This window comes from Chiloscyllium plagiosum, unplaced genomic scaffold, assembly GCF_037043375.1.
Source record: "Chiloscyllium plagiosum isolate Xiang-an unplaced genomic scaffold, Cpla_swu_hap1 HiC_scaffold_14, whole genome shotgun sequence".
Lineage (NCBI taxonomy): Eukaryota > Metazoa > Chordata > Chondrichthyes > Orectolobiformes > Hemiscylliidae > Chiloscyllium > Chiloscyllium plagiosum.
Window position 1 is genome coordinate 36,998,510 of NW_028270152.1, and position 19,347 is coordinate 37,017,856.

At 42.2% G+C, this 19,347-nt stretch overlaps 1 protein-coding gene across 3 annotated transcripts in view; it reads left to right on the forward strand.

The window, feature by feature from the left end:
• cacna2d3a (calcium voltage-gated channel auxiliary subunit alpha2delta 3a) overlaps positions 1-11,849 on the forward strand; it is a 953,727-nt gene extending 941,878 nt beyond the window's left edge. For all 3 annotated transcript variants that reach the window (XM_087994307.1, XM_087994306.1, XM_087994308.1), the window contains 3 exons: positions 4,698-4,807; positions 8,755-8,837; positions 10,856-11,849. In XM_087994307.1, coding sequence (XP_087850433.1) covers positions 4,698-4,807; positions 8,755-8,837; positions 10,856-10,948 — 286 coding nt within the window. In that variant the 3' untranslated portion in view covers positions 10,949-11,849. The remainder of the gene's footprint in view (positions 1-4,697; positions 4,808-8,754; positions 8,838-10,855) is intronic.
• Positions 11,850-19,347: the final 7,498 nt, after the last annotated feature.

Here is a 19,347-nt window from a genome sequence, read left to right on the forward strand (position 1 = left end):
CAACGTTTAAAAGACATTTCAATATGTACATGAATAGGAAAGGTTTGGAGGGATATGGGCCAGAGGCAGGGAGGTGGGAGTAATTAAGTTTAGGATTATGATCGGCTTGGGCTGGTTGGACCAAAGGGTCTATTTCCATACTTTATGGCTCCACGACTCTGACATGTAGGGCAACCTTTTTACACAGAGACAGGTTAGTGTGTGGAATGATCTGTCAGAGAGGGTGGTGGAATCTGATACAATTAGAATATTTAAAAGACTTTTGGATAAGGAAAGGATTAAAGGATATGGGCAAAACACAGGCAGGTGGGACTAGTTTAGTTTGAGGACATGGTCGGCATAGACTAGTTTCCATGCTGTATGACTCTGATGACAATGATCTCTGATATGGAGAGATTGTCTTGTGACAAAAGGCTAAACAGGTTGGGAGTCTACTTCCTGGAATTTATAAGAATGAGAAGTGATCTCATCAAATCATATAGGATTAAATAGAACACTGAACATAGAACAGGACAGCACAGCATAGGCACTTCAGCCCTCGATGTGCCAACTTTTTATCCTACTCTAAGATCAAACTAACCTACATACCCTGCATTTTACTATCATCAATATGCCTATCCAAGAGTCACTTAAATATCCCTAATGTATCTGACTCTACTACCACTGCTGGCAGTGCATTCCATGCACCCAACACTCTCTGTGGAAAGAACTTACCTCTGACATCTCCCCTAAACCTTTCTCCAATCACCTTAAAATTATGCCCCTTTGTGATAGTCATTTCCCCGCTGGGAAAAAGTCTCTGGCTATCCACTCTATCAATGCCTCTCGTCATCTTGTACAACTCTATCAAGTTACCTCTCATCCTTTTTCACTCCAATGAGAAAAGCCCTAGCTCCCTTAACCTTTCCTCATAAGACATGCCCTGCAGTCCAGGCAGCATCCAGGTAAATCTCCTCTGCACTCTCTCTAAAGTTTCCACATCCTTCTTATGATGAGGCAACCAGAACTGAACACAGTATTCCAAGGGTGGTAGAACCAGGGCTTTATAGAGCCACAGCATAACCTCGCAGCTCTTAAACTCAATCCCCCAGCTAATGAAAGCCAACAAACCATACACCTTCTTAACAACCCTATCAACCTGGGTGGCAACTTTGAGGGATCTGTGGACATGGACCCCAAGATCCCTGTGTTCCTCCACACTGCCAAGAATCCTGCCTTTAACCCTGTAATCTCCATTCAAATTCGACCTTCCAAAATGAATCACTTCATACTTTTCCAGATTGAACTCCATCTGCCACTTCTCAGCACAGTTCTGCATCCTGCCCATGTCCCATTGCAACCTATCCTTCCAGCCTTCCACACTATCCACAACTCCACCAATCTTAATGTCATCAGCAAACTAACTAACCCACCCCTCCACTTCCTCATCTAATCATTTGTAAAAATCACGAAGAGCAGAGGTCCCAGAACTGATCCCTGTGGAACACCACTGGTCTCCAAACTCCAGGCTGAATACTTTCCAACTACTACCACCCTCTGTCTTCAATGGGCCAGCCAAATTTCCTGTTATTCCATGCCTCCTTATGTTCTGAATGAGCCTACCATGGGGAACCTTATCAAACGTCTTGCTAAAATCGACATACACAACATCCACTGCTCTACCTGCATCCAGTGTTTTGTCACATTCTCAAAGAATTCAATAAGGTTTGTGAGGCATGACCTGCCATGCTGACTATCTCTAATCAAGCTATGCTTTTCCAAGTAATCAGAAATCCTGTCTCTCAGAATCCTTTCCACTAATTTGCCCATCACCGATGTAAAACTGACTGGTCTGTAATTCCCAGGGTTATCCGTATTCCCTTTCTTGAATAAGGCAATAACATTTGCCACCCTCCAATCATCTGGTACTTCTCCAGTGAATAGTGAGGACTCAAAGATCACCACCAAAGGCGCAGCAAACTCTTCCCTCGCTTCCTGTAGTAACTTTGGGTATATCCCACGAGCCCAGGGGACTTAACTATCCTCATGTTTTTCAAAATGTCCAGCACATCCTCCTTCTAAACATCAACCTGTTCAATCATGTCAGCTTGTTTCAAGCTGCCCTCACAAACAACAAGGTCCCTCTCACTAGTAAATACTGAAGCAAAGTATTCATTAAGGACATCCTTTACCTCCTTCGACTCCAGGCACAAATTCCCTCCAGTATCGCTGATCAGCCCTACCCTCACTCTGGCCATCCTCTTGTTTCCCCACATAAGTGTAGAATGCTTGGGTTTTCCTTAATCCTACCCACCAAGGCTTTTTCATGCCCCTTTCTAGCTCTCCTAAGTCCATTCTTCATCTCCTTCCTAGCTATCTTGTAACCCTCTGGAGCTCTGTCTGATCCTTGCTTCCTCAACCTTAAGTAATCTTCCTTTTCCTTCTTGACTGGATGTTCCCCATTTCTTGTCATCCAAGGTTCTTTCACCCTGCCATCCCTTTCTTGCCTCAGTGAGACAACCCTATCCAGCACTATCAGCAAGTGCTCCCTATACATCCCCCACATTTCTGTTGATTATTTCCCTGAGAATGTCTGCTTCCAATTTATGCTGCACAGTTCCTGACTAATCGCATTGTAATTTCCCCTCCCCAATTAAATACTTGCCCATACTGTCTAGTCCTGTCCTTCTCCATGACTATAGTAAAAGCCAAGCAGTTGTGATCACTAAATGCTGTCCCACCAAGAGATGTGACTCCTGACCTAGGCCATTGCCAAGCACCAAATCCAATATGGCCTCCCCTCCAGTCGGCCTATCTATGTATTGAGTCAGGAATCCTTCCTGGACACACCTCACAAAATCTGCTCCATCCAAACTATTTGCACTAAGGAGGTTCCAAACAATATTAGGAAAGTTGAAGTCACCCATGACAACAACCCTGTTACTTCTGCACATTTCCAAAGTCTGCCTCCCAATCTGCTCTTCCGTGTCTTTGCTGCTATTGGGGGTTCTACAGAAAACTCCCAATAGAGTGACTGCTCCTTTCTTGTTTTTGACTTCCAACCATACTCTCTCAGTAGACAAATCCTACTCAACAACCTGTCTTTCTGCAGCCGTGATAGAATCCCTGATTAGCAATGCCACTCCTTCACTCTTTTACCTTCCTCCCTATTCCATTTGAAACATCTAAACCCTGGAACAGCCAACAACCATATCTGACCCTGTGACATCCAAGTCTTCTTAATGGCCAAAACATCACAGCTCCAAGTATTGATCCATGCTCTAAGTTCATTACCCTTATTCCTGACACTTCTTGCGTTAAAATAGACACACTTCAAACCATCACACTGACTGCAACTTTGCCCTATCAACTGTGTATCCTTTCTCACACACTCTCTGCATGCTGTATCTGCCTGTTCACCAGTAGGTCTGGTTCCCATCCCCCTGCCAAATTAGTTTCCATGAGGGTTCTTCATGAGCTCTAGCAAACCTCCCATCCAGGATATTGGTGCCCCTCCAGCTCAGATGCAACCTGTACTCCTTGTACAGGTCCCACCTTCCCCAGAAGTTAACCTAATGATCCACATATCTGAAGCCCTCCCTCCTACACCAGCTCTGCAGCCCGGTGGTCAGCTGCACTTGCTCTCTGTTCCTAGCCTCACTAGCCCTTGGCACTAGTAGCAACGCTGAGATTACTACTCTGCTTGTCCTGCCTTCGAGATTCCAAACTAATTCTCTATATTCACTTTTCAGATCCTCATCCCTTTTCCTAACTGTGTCAATGGTACTGTGTGTACCATGACCTCGGGCTGCTCACCCTCCTCCTTAAGAATCCTGTACTCTCAATCCGAAACATTCGTGACCCTGGCACCTGGGAGGCAACATACCAACGAGGAGTCTCGTTCGCAACCACATAATCTCCTATCTGTTCTTCTAACCACTGAATCTCCCATCATTATCGCTGTCTTATTCTCCCCCCTTCCCTTCTGAGCAACAGAGCCAGGCTCAGTGCTTAGAGACCTGGCTTTCCCCTGGTAGTATTCAAAGCGGTATACTTATTGTTGAGGGCACATGGAATCCCGGCACAGAGCTACCTTTATCCTGTAACTTAGGCATGAATATCTCCCTATAACTTCTGTCTGTCACCCCCTCAGCCTCCTGAATGATCCAAAGTTCATCCAGCTCCTGCTCCAGTACCCTAATGTGATCTGTAAGTTACATATTGTGGATTCTTAGAGAGCTTGACAGGGTAAAGGCTGAGAGGATATTTCCCCTCATGGGAGAGTCTAAAACCAGACGGTATAGTCTCTAGTTTAACACTGAGATGAGGCGGAATTTCTTCTCTCAGATGGTTGTGAATATTTGGAACCCTTTGCCACAGAGAGCAGTGGGGGGGCATAGTCCTAGTCTATATTTAAGGTTGCGATAGATCGATTCTTGATCAATAGGGGTATCTAGAGTTATTGGGAAAATGCAGTATAATGAAGGTGAGGAATGTTGGATCTGCCAGGATCCTGTTGAATGGCAGCACACATTTGAGGAGCTGACCGTCTATTTCTGTTCCTAATTCTTGTGGTCTTATGGTTTTTACAAATATAAGAATACACCTCAACTCACTACCTATTTAAGTTGCATATTGTGGTGAATGTTTAAGGAAATTGCGATCATTTCACGGTAAATCTTTGCCTAAATAATGTATTTCTTTTATGTTTGTTGCAGGTCATTTGTCATCCAACAGATTCCAAGCAGTAACCTCTTTATGGTTGTTGTAGACGCCAGCTGTGATTGCCCAGTTGGACCAATTACAATGGACCCTATAGAAATAATGTATATCCTTTAATATAGTTGATTGAGTTAATCTGTTTTTGAAAAGTATTTAATTTTATTAATGAATACTTTCCAATCAGCAGAAGCAGCAAAGCAGATGTACAATAAGAACATTTCAAAATAATATCTATCTATTTATAGAGCATAATGTGTGTGTAATTTGGCAGCAGCCATACTGTTACGTAGTTACTTTGAAAGTCACCCAAGCAGGTATGGTTCAGTCCTTGATTTATTCATGTCAGTTTATTTAGTTTAATTTACCTTTAGTTTGAGTGAGTAATACTTTTTCCTAACATCAATAACATTTTCCTAACATTTATGGGCAGCATGGTGGCACAATGGTTAGCACTGCTGCCTCACAGTACCAGAGACCCGGGTTCAATTCCCACCTCAGGCGACTGACTGCGTGGAGTTTGCACATTCTCCCTGTGTCTGCGTGGGTTCCCTCCGGGTGCTCTGGTTTCCTCCCACAGTCCAAAGATGTGCAGGTTAGGTGAATTGGCTATGCTAAATTGCCCGTAGTGTTAGGTGAAGGGGTAAATGTGGGGGAATGGGTCTGGGTGGGTTGCGCTTAGGCCAGTCGGTGTGGACTTGTTGGGCCGAAGGGCCTGTTTCCACACTGTAAGTTATCTAATTAATACAGCTCCTTTTGTGCTACATTTAGAGAGTTGAAAATCACTATAGAGTAAAATTTCCTCTCTTTGCTTCAGACTGTTGAATAGCCTGGCTACAGTGAATGCTATCTCTGCTTTCCAACATGTTCTGGGAGTTTGTTCTTACATTTCGTGTGTTGCATCCTCTAGAACCATTCCTAGGTATGACTTACATAACCGATAGGATCACTAACTAGAGGTAGTTGTGCATTAATGCGCAGTCAGAAGGATGTAGCCCTGGAATCCTCAGCATTGACTCCAGATTAAGGCTCAGTATGCGATCAAACATGGGCAAGAAAATCTTTTGTTATCGAGGTCCCTCAACTGACGTATCAGTTTTTCTCCATGTTAAATACTGCTTGGAAGAGACAGGAAGCACAAAATATACCGAATAGTTTGGGGATTTAAGTGTCCCTCATGAAGTGTGGCTTTGTAGTAGCACTACTGATTGAGCTGGGCATATCTGTCAGCCTAGGACTGATGGTGAGTAAACCAACACAAGACTGTAAAAACTACTTGACCTCACCTGTAGCAATGTACCTGTTGCAAATGCATCTGCCCTTAACCATATTGATAGGAATGACATTATGGAAATGAGGTACTGTTGTTATGGACCAGATTAGACCTCCCAAAGTATATTTGGGAGATAGCCCAGACCCTAACTTTCATACACTGTGTTCCAGATATGATTCGATTGGTCCACCACTAAGCTTCAATCAAAGTATACTTATTCTTACAATGCAATTACAATACAACAAAAGAAGAATTGGCATAACTTTACTCTGTTGAAATACTTAATAAGATAATGTATTATTTAACCACTAATCATCAACTATTCCATTATAGGCAGCATTCCATAAGCATACCTTGACAAAAATGCAGTTCAGGAAAACAGTTATGATTCTCATATTCTGGCTGTCTCCAGTCCAAATTCAAGAAACAGTCTGTCCCTTTTGATTTTTAAGAGGAAGCCTCGCTGTCTAAGACTTCACTCTAGCAGCAGAGAACCCAAGCTTTTAGCTCTAGCAGCCAGCTGAAACCTTCTCAACTAACTGAAAGCAAAACTAAAAATCTTCCTGAATCTATGTGAGCCCTGACCGCAGCCACTCATGATTCTTCTGTTTTAATTTAAAAAAACAACACCCAGGGAGAACTCAAAGTCGTTTGCCTGTGTGAAGGAGGCATTTCAGCACCATGGTGACAATATCCCTCTGCAAGAGAAACAGGACAGAGCACATCTCTTAAAGGCACAGTACTACCACACTGTCTTCATATTCAGGTCACCCTCCATTGTGCAGTATGCCCTTATCAGTATACCAAATGAGGTAGAACAGGTCTCATTATTCAAAATTGGACATGCAATTCACACTTCAACAGGTCATCAACAGCAGCAGAATTGTAATCCACCACAATCTTTGGTTTCATGGCCCGTACTATCATTCACTCTATCATTACCATCAAGCGAAGCAAACAATGCTGGTTCAGTGAAAAATATTGGAAAGCATAAGCAGCTGAGGAGCAAATGTGTTAAACAGCAGAAGCAACATGCTGTAGGTTTATCTAATCCATCACTTAGATCAATGCCATGTTGCCCCATTACATCCAGTTGTGAAAAGTGATGGATTGTTAATCAGCTGACTTGAAGAGCGTGTATCATAAATATCCTCATTATGATGATGAAGCGCAGAAAGTCAATGCAAAAGACAAGGCTGAAGATCTTACAAACATCTTCAAACAGAAATGCCAAGTAGACGATCCATCTTCATCTTTTGATGAGGTCACAATATCTCAGAAACGAGTCTTCAGTTAATTAAATTCATTCCACATGAGATCAAGAAGAACCAAGCACACTTGATAAAGGGGTCTGGATACAGACTTCTGCAGAGTCTGTCCTGTCCCACCAACAGGACAGGACATAGCTGAGGATGAAAATGGTGGTGTCTGGGACATTGTCTTTAAAGTTTGATTCTGAGTATACCTTTTGTCAGGTGTTGCTTGGCCAGTTTATTGGACAGCTCTCCCAATTTAACATTTGCACTTTGTTGGTAGCAGCAAAAACAATATGATTGAATTTTCATCTGGTATTAGAAGGAAAAGAATGGTCCTCAGATACTGTTTTAAATCTAAATGAAAGCAGTTGAGCAGGCATGAAAGCAGAGCTTGATGAAGGAAATTGGAATACCAGATTGGGAGATAAATCATAGAGAAGTATTTAAGGGGGTATTTTAAAACACTCAGAATAAATTCCAACTATAAAAATAAATTCTATGAAGTTGACCAACTTGCCATGATTATCTGAAGAAGTTAAGGAAAGGATCAAATTGAAGGAAAAGACATACAAATGTGCAAAAATGACTAACAGCTCAGATGATTGGTCAGAAAATTAAAAATGGCAGAGAATGACTAAAATGTAAATCAGATGAAAGAAATTAAAGTATGAAAGAAAGCTCATGAGAAATATAAAAATGGATAGCAAGGATTTCTATAAGTACCTAAAAAGGAAAAGTAAGTTTTGGTCCATTAGAAAATGAAAGTAATGAAATTATAATCAGTCGGAGAATGGTACTGAACAAACTGATGGAGCTGCAGGCTGACAAGTTGGGTCCTATTGGACTTCATCCTTGGGTCTTAAAAGAAGTGGCCAACGAAATAGTAGATGTGTTGGTATTAAATTTCCAAAGCTTACTATATTCTGGAAAGGTGGCATCAGTCTGAAAGTAGAAAATATAACTCCACTACAGTATTCAGAATCTAATGTGAGATTGGAGTAACAAACGGGCCAAATTAGAATGTTTCCTTCCCTCACTGTTAGTAAACCTGTCAGGTTTTTGGATTACGTCAGTTGCTTTATGGTCACTCTCTTACTGTTAACATCTTAATTTGTAGATTTTACTGAAAGAAGTGCGAATTCTCAAACTTTATGATAGAAGTTTAATTCATTTTCTTCATTTTAATCATCCAGGCTTCTGAATTACGAGCCCGGTAACATGACCTCTACATCACCAGTCTGCATTGCTATTATTCATTATTATTGTAATTACATTCACAAATTGAGAGCTCAGGAGAGGCTATATTAATGAGTGTGTTAATGCTGGTGCATTTCTGCTGGTCACTACAATATTATTTTTGATAATCTCATTTGTCCCCAGTGTGTCTTCATTTTCATAAAATGTTTCTATTTTTGAGACCTACTGTGATCTTCCAATCATTTCAGTTGCACGTTATTTGAAAGAATGTATTAAAATGCAATATTTTAAGGGAACATTTGAAACTGACTCTCCTTAACTGCTATGAACATAATGAATCACAGAAATGTGATCATCTTAGATCTCAGAAAATCAGAAGACGTCCAGACTCCTGTCATCCATTCCATGCTGAAGTAAGCAACTATGTTTAAGAGCGATCAATCAACTTATACAATAGCTATTTTTACAAAATAGTTCAGCTGTTGTTTTCAATGAGTTGGAAATCTGCCTTTCTCTTTCCATAGGTACATAATGCATTTTAAGGAAGACTTTCTGTAAAACGAATTAAAATGATTACATACATCTTTTACAACTATCAAAGTCCAATTATATTTACTATCTAGCTCACGAGCTGAAAATTAAACAATAAAGGTTAATGAATTATTGTAAACTCCAGTGTCATTGTGCCTGAATACTTCAGTTGACTACCTGGTTGTGGAGAAAGTGAGGTCTGCAGACGCTGGAGATCAAAGCTGAAACTTTATTGCTGGAACAGCACAGCAGGTCAGGCAGCATCTAGGGAACAGAAGATTCGACGTTTCGGGCACATGCCCTTCTTCAGGAATGAGCAGAGAGTGTTCAGCAGGAGAAGATAAAAGGTGGGGAGGAGGGACTTGGAGGAGGGGCGTTGGAAATGTGATAGGTGGAAAGAGGTCAAGGTGAGGGTGATAGGTCGGAGTAGGGTGGAGGCGGAGAGGTCAAGAAGAAGACTGCAGGTCAGGAAGGCGGTGCCGGGCTGGAGGGATTCGGCTGAGACAAGGTGGGGGGAGGGGGGATGAAGAAACTGGTGAAGTCCAAGTTCATCCCCTGTGGTTGGAGGGTTCCCAGTCGGAAGATAAGACGCTCCTCCTCCGACCGTCGCGTTGTTGTGGTTTGGCGGTGGATGAGTCCAATTGGGAGAATGGGATGGCGTTTTTACAGGGGGCGGGGTGGGAGGAGGTGTAGTCCAGGTAGCTGTGGGAGTCGGTCGGTTTGTAGTAGATGTCCGTGTTGATTCGGTCGTCTGAGATAGAAACAGAAAGGTCTAGGAAGGGGAGGGAGGAGTCCGAGACTGTCCAGGTGAATTTGAGGTCGGGGTGGAAGGTGTTAGTGTAGTGGATGAACTGTTCAACCTCCTCGTGGGAGCACGAGGTAGCGCCGATACAGTCATCAATGTAGCGGAGGAAAAGATGGGGGGTTGAACAGTTCATCCACCCCTGGCCCCACCCCCCATTCTCCCAATTCCTTCGTCTCCGCCGCATCTGCTCCCAGGAGGACCAGTTCAAAATACGCACAACACAGACGGCCTCCTTCTTCAAGGACCGCAATTTCCCCCCCGACGTGATTGACGATGCCCTCCACCGCATCTCCTCCACTTCCCGCTCCTCCGCCCTTGAGCCCCGCCCCTCCAACCGCCACCAGGACAGAACCCCACTGGTCCTCACCTACCACCCCACCAATCTCCATGTACAGCGCATCATCCGCCGTCACTTCCGCCACCTCCAAACGGACCCCACCACCAAGGATATATTTCCCTCCCCTCCTCTATCAGCTTTCCGTAGAGACCACTCCCTCCGCGACTCCCTTGTCAGATCCATACCCCCCACCAACCCAACCTCCACTCCCGGCACCTTCCCTTGCAACCGCAGGAGGTGCAACACTTGCGCCCACACCTCCCCCCTCACTTCTCTCCAAGGCCCCAAAGGAAACTTCCATATCCGCCACAGATTCACCTGCACCTCCACCCACATTATCTACTGCATCCGCTGCAGCCGGTGTGGCCTCCTCTATATTGGGGAGACAGGCCGCCTACTTGCGGAGCGATTCAGAGAGCACCTCTGGGCCACCCGGACGAACCAACCCAATCACCCTGTAGCACAGCATTTCAACTCCCCCTCCCACTCCACCGAGGATATGCAGGTCATTGGACTCATCCACCGAAGGTTTCAGCAGTGGATGATTAAGGTAGATAATTTTAGAGGTGCATATGCATAACCTTTGACAATGTCTTTGCGATTACTGAGACTCACCTCAGCTACAGATAGAACCATTACTTATTACATAAGTATGAACCTTAATATTAACCATTAGTAACAGCAAATTATTGTCTTGTGATTATGTCATATTTTTGTCAACTGTTTTGTAACCATATAAATAAACTTAATCATTTCAGGAAAATGCAAGAGAATGTGGAGGTGCACTGGACCTAACACCTTACCTTGCAATTCAACTGCTGCCTCTCACTGTGGCATTGTCTCAGACGTGACAGAAACTCTTGTATTAGAACTTTGGCATGCTGAATCATGGGAAGAATCATAAACTGAATGCCAACAGATTAGAGGAAATGCCGAGCAATGAAATACCCCTAAATTACACAAAACATTAGAAACTGAAACTTTTGGTGGAACCACAGTGAAGGTAAATGTTAGATCAGAACTAGGTAAACAATTTGCAACTTATGCAAAATATATACAGGTATTGTCATTATGGTAACCATAAACTGTGAGACTAAACCATTCACTTTGCAGACATCATTGGTGATTGATTGTTTTGAGCCTTGCCTTATCCTTAAGAGATTGAACTTGTTTGTGTACATTTTTAAATAAACAATCTCTTGAAAACAGCAGGTTTGATGTAGCATGGAGTACCTTTTGTTGTGTCATTTGTTAACTCTATGTTCCATTAATGCATTTTCTTATTTCTCTATATCATTTGTACATGACTTTCATATAAAGAAAACTAGTGAATAGTTGTTTCTGTACACAGACTGTTTACAGTGTTAAAATGTCACCTGGTTGCTGAAATCCCATTAGAAATAGATATGGAATGGAAAATCACCTTCTCAGCAGACTTTTAAATTCAAACAAAAATTGTATAATTGCCATATCAATCAATGTTTTAATTCAAATGCTCATTTGTTAAAATTAGCAAGTTGTTGTTTTACTGTAGGTCGTCATTTCTACACACAAAATGCAAGGAATATTGTAGCAAGAATATTCTTAGTTATTCACAAACTGTTATTTGCAGCTTTCCAAATATGCACGTTTTGTATGATATGCCCGGTGATGCTGAATATTATAAAGAGGAAAATTGAAGAAATGTATGAATATGCATAGAATATTTGATCATTCGCAATATTCTGAATAAAGAGAAACATTGTAAATTTGTTGAAATTTTTTTGTTTTTATTCAGAAATGTTGCTGCAGTCCCATTGGGGATACTTAAATGCATATAGCTAACACAATCATGCATCAGGATTTAGCATTACTTATAAATGCTGGAATGGATATTAAATTAAATGAGACTTTGAGTTAAAAATAAACAATTGATTAATTTAAAAACAAATTATTGCAGCAAAATATATTTCAGAAGTTTTGAATATGATCATATTTCTGTGAGTCTTTATGTATTCTAGAGTGAAAGACTGTACATGTACTGAACACAATCATCCGTGGAAGGTAAGAAGGAGACAGTAAAGATGCGCAGGCAGTCCCCAGGTTGTGAATGAGTTCTGTTCTGGAATCCATTTGGAGGTCAATTTGTACACAAGTCAGAACACAATGCAGAACTATATACAGGAAATAATCGTATGTGGAATCTTTAATATTACATCCTTGTATGAGATTGTGTTCATAAGTATGATAAATCAGATATCTTAAAAACAAGAGAGGGAGAAAGAAACTGCATAGGGATCACAGAGAGAGAGAAATTGAGAGAATATAAAAATAAATTTTAAAAAGGAAAGGGTGAAAATCATGGTGAAAAGAAAAATCAGAAAAGTGAAACCAAAAGAAATGAACAAGTAAGAAGGGTAACCACTGAATGGCACACATTAAAGGAGAAACATCTACAGAGATTTGACACGTCAAGTATAAAACAATTGCACTCACCATTACGAAAACTGTCCACACAGATTTAAGATTCTGTATTGTAGGAATTTCATTTACCAGACTTCGCTTAAATCTAGCATTTAGTCAAGGGGACCTTCAAGTGTCCATCAGCAACAATGTCAGCAAGCAGACTAGAGTCATACAGATGTGCAGCACAAAAACAGACGCTTCAGTCCAACTCATCCATGCCAACCTGATATCCTAACCTAATCTAGTCCCATTTGTCAGCACTTGGCCCATATACCTCTAAACTCTTGCTATTTATATATCCATCCAGATGCCTTTTAACTGCTGTGATTGTACCAGTCCCCACCACTTCCTCTGGCAGCTCATTCCATACATGCAGTACGAAAAAGTTGCATGTTAGGTCCCTTTTATATCTTTCTCCTTTCACCCTAAACCTATGCTCTCTAGTTCTGGACTCTCCCAACCCAGGGAAAAGATCTTGTCTTTTTATCCTATCCATGCCCCTCATGATTTTATCAACTTCTATAAGGTCACCCCTCAACCTCCGACGCTTCAGGGAAAACAGCCCCAGCCTATTCCGCCTCTCCCTATAGCTCAAATCCGCCAAACTTGCCAACATCCTTGTACATCTTTTCTGAAGCCTTTCAAGTTTCACAACATCTTTCCAATAGAAAGAAGACCAGAATTGCACGCAATATTCCAACAGTGGCCTAAACAATGTCCTGTACAGCCGCAACATGACCTCCCAACTCCTGTACTCAATACTCTGACCAATAAAAGAAAGCAAACCAAACTCCTCCTTGACTATACTATTTACCTATGACTCTACTTTCAAGGAAATGTGAACCTGCACTCGAAGGTCTATTTGTTCAGCAATACTCCCCAGGAGTATACTCCCAGGTCCTACTCTGATTTACTTTTCCAAAATGCATCATCTCACATTTATCTAAATTAACTCCACCTGCCACTCCTCAGCCCATTGGCCCATCTGATCAAGACCCTGTTGTACTCTGAGGTAACCTCCTTTGCTGTCCGCTACATCTCCAATTTTGGTGTCATCTGCAAACTTACTAACTATACCTCCTATGTTCACATCTAAATCATTTAAATGAATGACGAAAAGCAGTGGACCCAGCTCCAATACTTGTGGCACACCATTGGTCACAGGCCTCCAGTCTGAAAAACAACCCTCCACCACTACCCTCTGTCTTCTACCTTTGAGCCAGTTCTGTATCCAAATGGCTAGTATTCCCTGTATTCCATGAGGTCTAACTTGCTAACCAGTCTTCCATGAGAAACCTAGTCAAACACCTTAATGAAGTCCATATAGATCACGTCTACCACTCTGCCTTCATAATCCTCTTTGTTACTTATTCAAAAAAACTCAATCAAGTCTGTGAGACATGATTTCCCACACACGAAGCCGTGCTGGCTATCCCTAATCGGTCTTTGCCTTTCCAAATACATGTACATCCTGTCCCTCAGGATTCCCTCCAACAATTTGCCCACCACCAATGCCAGGCTCACGAGTCTATGGTTCCCTGACTTTTCCTTACCACCACGTTAGCCAACCTCCAGCCATCCAGGCACCTCATCTGTGACTATCGATGATCCAAATATCTCAGCAAGAGGCCCAGCAATCACTTCCTTAGCTTCCCACACAGTACTAGGGTACACCTGATCAAGGCCTGGAGATTTATCCACTTTTATGCATTTCAAGACATCCAACTCTTTCTCCTCTGTAATATGGACATTCTTCAAGATGTCACCATCTATTTTCCCAGATTCTATATCTTCCATATCCTTCTCCACAGTAAACACTAATGCAAAATACTTGTTTAGTATCTTCTCTATCTTCTACGGCTCCACACAAAGGCTGCCTTGTTGATCTTTGAGGGGCCCTATTCTCTCCCTAGTTACCCTTTTGTCCTTAACTTTATTAGCCAAAACTATCTCACGTTCCCATTTGCTGTCTTGATTTCCCTCTTAAGTATACTCCTATTGCCTTTATACTCTTTTAAGGATTCACTCAATCCTCAATTTCTCTAGTTAGCCAGCTTTCCTAAGCCGACCAGCGTTTCCTTTCACCCGGGACAGGAATATAGTCTTTCTGGTCTCTCGTTATCTCATTTCTGAAGGCTTCCCATCTTTCAGCCATCCCTTTACTTCCGAACATCTGCCCTCAATCAGCTTTTGAAAGTCCTTGCCTAATACTGTCAAAATTAGCCTTCTTCCATTTTAGAACTTCAACTTTTAGATCCAGTCTACCCTTTTCCATCACTATTTTAAAACTAATGGAATTGTAGCCAATCACATTGATGAATTATTACAGCCAGCAAACTAGGACTGTTTTTAAATAAAATGATTATCCTACATTTTAATTATGTTTTAAAAGAACAAAATAAATGATTATGAATTAACAAAAAAGTAAAATATGATAAACAAAAATTAACAATTCATTAAAATGTGAATTATTTTTCATCAACATAGAAAAGCAGAAATTTCCAAGTTTAGTGTTAGTTATTCAGGGTCAATAGAGAGACTTAGCAGTAATCATAAAGTTAGTAGACTGTTGAAAACCCAGATACACCTCGTTTAACATGGTGTAACCTTTCCCAAGGTTTTTTTTACATCAGATCCTAGGTTTAAATGTGGAGGTTTTCATCATTTATCTGATTGATTGGGGATTGTACCCTAGGAGACCTCAATGCTACATTCTCCTGAGAAGTGTTGAATCACTGCTAAAGGCTTTTGGATTTTCACTTTATTCTGTGGATGTGTGGACTCATCAGGATGCTGTCAGTTTAAGTGGAGTAATAATACACAATAATAGGCAACGTTCACAGTTTCACTGACATTAGTTCTGCAAAGTCCTGTACATAAAAAAGTAGAGTAGAAGTTGAACAATCATTTACTTAAAAAGCATATTTTCCATCCTGGAGCCACACTACAGGAAATAAACTCCATTATTAAATCAAATTAACTTGTTATTAAATAATGTAATAGCATTTAGAATATTGAGCTGCTGTAAAAACATTTTTGAAAATTCTTACTGCTGTGAAGTATTGTATATTGAGTTCCTTCCCAAGATCCACAAGCCTGACCACCCTGGCCGACCCATTGTCTCAGCATGCTCCTGCCCCACTGAACTCATCTCTACCTACCTCGACACTGTCCTATCCCCCCTAGTCCAGGAACTCCCCACATACGTTTGAGACACCACCCACACCCTCCACCTCCTCCAAGACTTCAGTTTCCCCGGCCCCCAATGCCTCATCTTCACCATGGATATCCAATCCCTCTACACCTCCATCCGCCATGACCAGGGCCTCCAAGCCCTCCGTTTTTTCTTCTCCAGACGTCCCCAACAGTACCCTTCCACCGACAAAAAAACTCTAATTTGTTTGGCGGAACTGGTCCTCACCCTTAACAATTTCTCCTTTGAATCCTTCCACTTCCTCCAGACCAAAGGGGTAGCCATGGGCACATGTATGGGCCCCAGCTATGCCTGTCCCTTTGTTGGCTATGTAGAGCAGTTGATCTTCCGTAATTACACCGGCACCACTCCCCACCTCTTCCTCCGCTACATTGACTGCATTGGCGCCACCTTGTGCTCCCGCGAGGAGGTTGAGCAATTTATCAACTTCACCAACACATTCCACCCTGACCTTAAATTTACCTGGACCATCTCTGACACCTCCCTCCCCTTCCTGGACCTCTCCATTTCCATTAATGACGACCAACTTGACACTGACATTTTTTACAAACCCACCGACTCCCACAGCTACCTGGATTACACCTCTTCCCACCCTACCTCTTGCAAAAATGCCATCCCGTATTCCCAATTCCTCCATCTCCGCCGTATCTGCTCCCAGGAGGACCAGTTCCACCACAGAACACACCAGATGGCCTCCTTCTTTAGAGACCGCAATTTCCCTTCCCACGTGGTTAATGATGCCCTCCAACGCATCTCGTCCACATCTCGCACCTCCGCCCTCAGACCCAACCCCTCCAACCATAACAAGGACAGAACGCCCCTGGTGCTCACCTTCCACCCTACCAACCTTCGCATAAACCAAATCATCCGCCAACATTTCCGCCACCTCCAAACAGACCCCACCACCAGGAATATATTTCCCTCCCTACCCCTTTCCGCCTTCCGCAAAGACTGTTCCCTCCGTGACTACCTGGTCAGGTCCACGCCCCCCTACAACCCACCCTCCCATCCTGGCATTTTCCCCTGCCACCGCAAGAACTGTAAAACCTGCGCCCACACCTCCTTCCTCACCTCTATCCAAAGCCCTAAAGGAGCCTTCCACATCCATCAAAATTTTACTTGCACATCCACTAATATCATTTATTGTATCCGTTGCTCCCGATGCGGTCTCCTCTACATTGGGGAAACGGGGCGCCCCCTAGCAGAGCGCTTTAGGGAACATCTCCGGGACACCCGCACCAATCAACCACATCGCCCCGTGGCCCAACATTTCAACTCCCCCTCCCACTCTGCTGAGGACATGGAGGTCCTGGGCCTCGTTCACCGCCGCTCCCTCACCACCAGACGCCTGGAGGAAGGACGCCTCATCTTCTGCCTTGGAACACTTCAACCCCAGGGCATCAATGTGGACTTCAACAGTTTCCTCATTTTCCTTTCCCCCACCTCACCCTAGTTCCAAACTTCCAGATCAGCACTGTCCCCATGACTTTTCCGGACTTGTCCTACCTGCCTATCTCCTTTTCCACCTATCCACTCCACCCTCTCCTCCCTGACCTATCTCCTTCATCCCCTCCTCCAGACACCCATTGTACTCTATGCTACTTTCTCCCCACCCCCACCCTCCTCTAGCTTATCTCTCCATGCTTCAGGCTCGCTGCCTTTTTTCCTGATGAAGGGCTTTTGCCCGAAACGTCGATTTCGAAGCTCCTTGGATGCTGCCTGAACTGTTGTGCTCTTCCAGCACCACTAATCCAGAATCACAAAATCCATTCTGCAATCTGATCAACACTGGAGTTGGAGTTGTCAATGGTAGAGCACACTCATGATAATTGTGCAGAGGCTGAGGGACATGTTTCAGACTTATTTCACAATCTAAGGCCTGATATTTCACTTGGTGATGCTTGCAGAATATGAAAATTGAAGAGAACAGAGTATGAAAACCTACCCTCCTTCCTGATGATGACTGGAGGTCCTGCTTTGAGCCAACAAAGCAGGCCAAGTCTTTTGGGGAAGAGAAGCACTCTGCAGAACCAGCAACACTGTGCATTGAAGTAGCCAAGCCACTCAGTGTGGGATAAGGTTTCAGACATATATAGAGTTGCAAAAAGAAATAGATCCTCTTTTCAATGTAATTTTTTTTAACTCTCCATAGAAAATATGGTACACAAGTAATTTTCTTCTAACCACCTCAGTGCTGTGCCCATTTCTTTTCCAACTTTCTTTGTGACATCTGTTGCAGGACATAAATGCAGTGACTAATGTTTATATTTTTATTGTGATTTCTGCTTTAACACTCTAATTGTTGCAACAAATGTCAAATTATCTTACTTGCTGAGCATGGAAGAGGGATGTTGTGGTAGCAGGCATAACTGCTTATACCATAGTGTAGCATTGGGAAAGCAATGTTTGGATTCGTGCAATCAAAAGCAAGTATTATATTTTTGCATGGGATGGGGAGGTCTATTACACATTCCTATCATAGTCTGCTCTGAGTTAAATGTTTGTAACTTTATGTATGGTTCTCCAGTAATTTTATATTTTTACCTACAACTAAAGGACATGTTGCATGTTCTTCTTTTCACATTCAGTCGGTGAAGGGTAAAAGCAAAATGCTGATACAATCTGGAGCTTGTAAACAGAAGAGTTTGTGATTGCGGTGTGCCCCAAAGTGGCGATGTTGGCCTGAAAAGCACCATGATTTTGCACGCAAAATACCCAGCATTTCCTCCACACTTTACATCAATCCTACCACTAGCTCTGTGCACAGCTAATTTGCAGAAAGGGAGATAGTGACCAACTCCACTAGCATACCTGTGGACACAAACATGGTAAAAATTGATCTTCCCAATGTATCCTACCATCAGATCAAAATGTACAATCCTTCTTCAATCAGAAACTAGGAGCAAAAGTCTGAAAAAAATTAAAATGCATGAAAAATGGAAGACTTTGATATTTAGACATCAGTATAGAAAATTTCCATCTGCATAATGCACCTTTCTTGTAACATTTTTCCTGAAAAGTGAAAGATATCATGAACTAAACCTATTAGAATATTATATTGCACAGTCATGTGAGAACAATTAACTTTGTCTGTAACTGGAGAAAATGTATTACAGTCTGGAATTTACTTAAAGATAAACCCAGTTAAATTTTCCATGCCCTGAATATGCATTTTAAATTTTGCTTTTCAGGCTATTGATACTGCAAATAATTATAATTCTATTGATGCCCACCATTCACTAGTTCCAGGTGCATTACAATCAAAAGCATTCATTCTTCTACACAGAGAAGGACTTCATGCTTCAGTTAGATATTTATGGTGAAGCAACAGAAGCACCCTACCATTTAACCACTTAGTTTCTGATTCTGAAGAAATTTGGTACTTTTTCAACTCTTGTTGAAGGTTTCTTCATCCTCACGGAACATAAATTTAGGAAATCTAATAGTCCAGATATTTTTATAGACAAACATTTTTCAACATGATGGTCTCATGAACACAATGAAGATCCACACATGAAAGAATACTACCCAATTTATAGCTGAGTACAATTATTTGACCAGACTTGCAACAAAATTACGAAAAATTCAAAT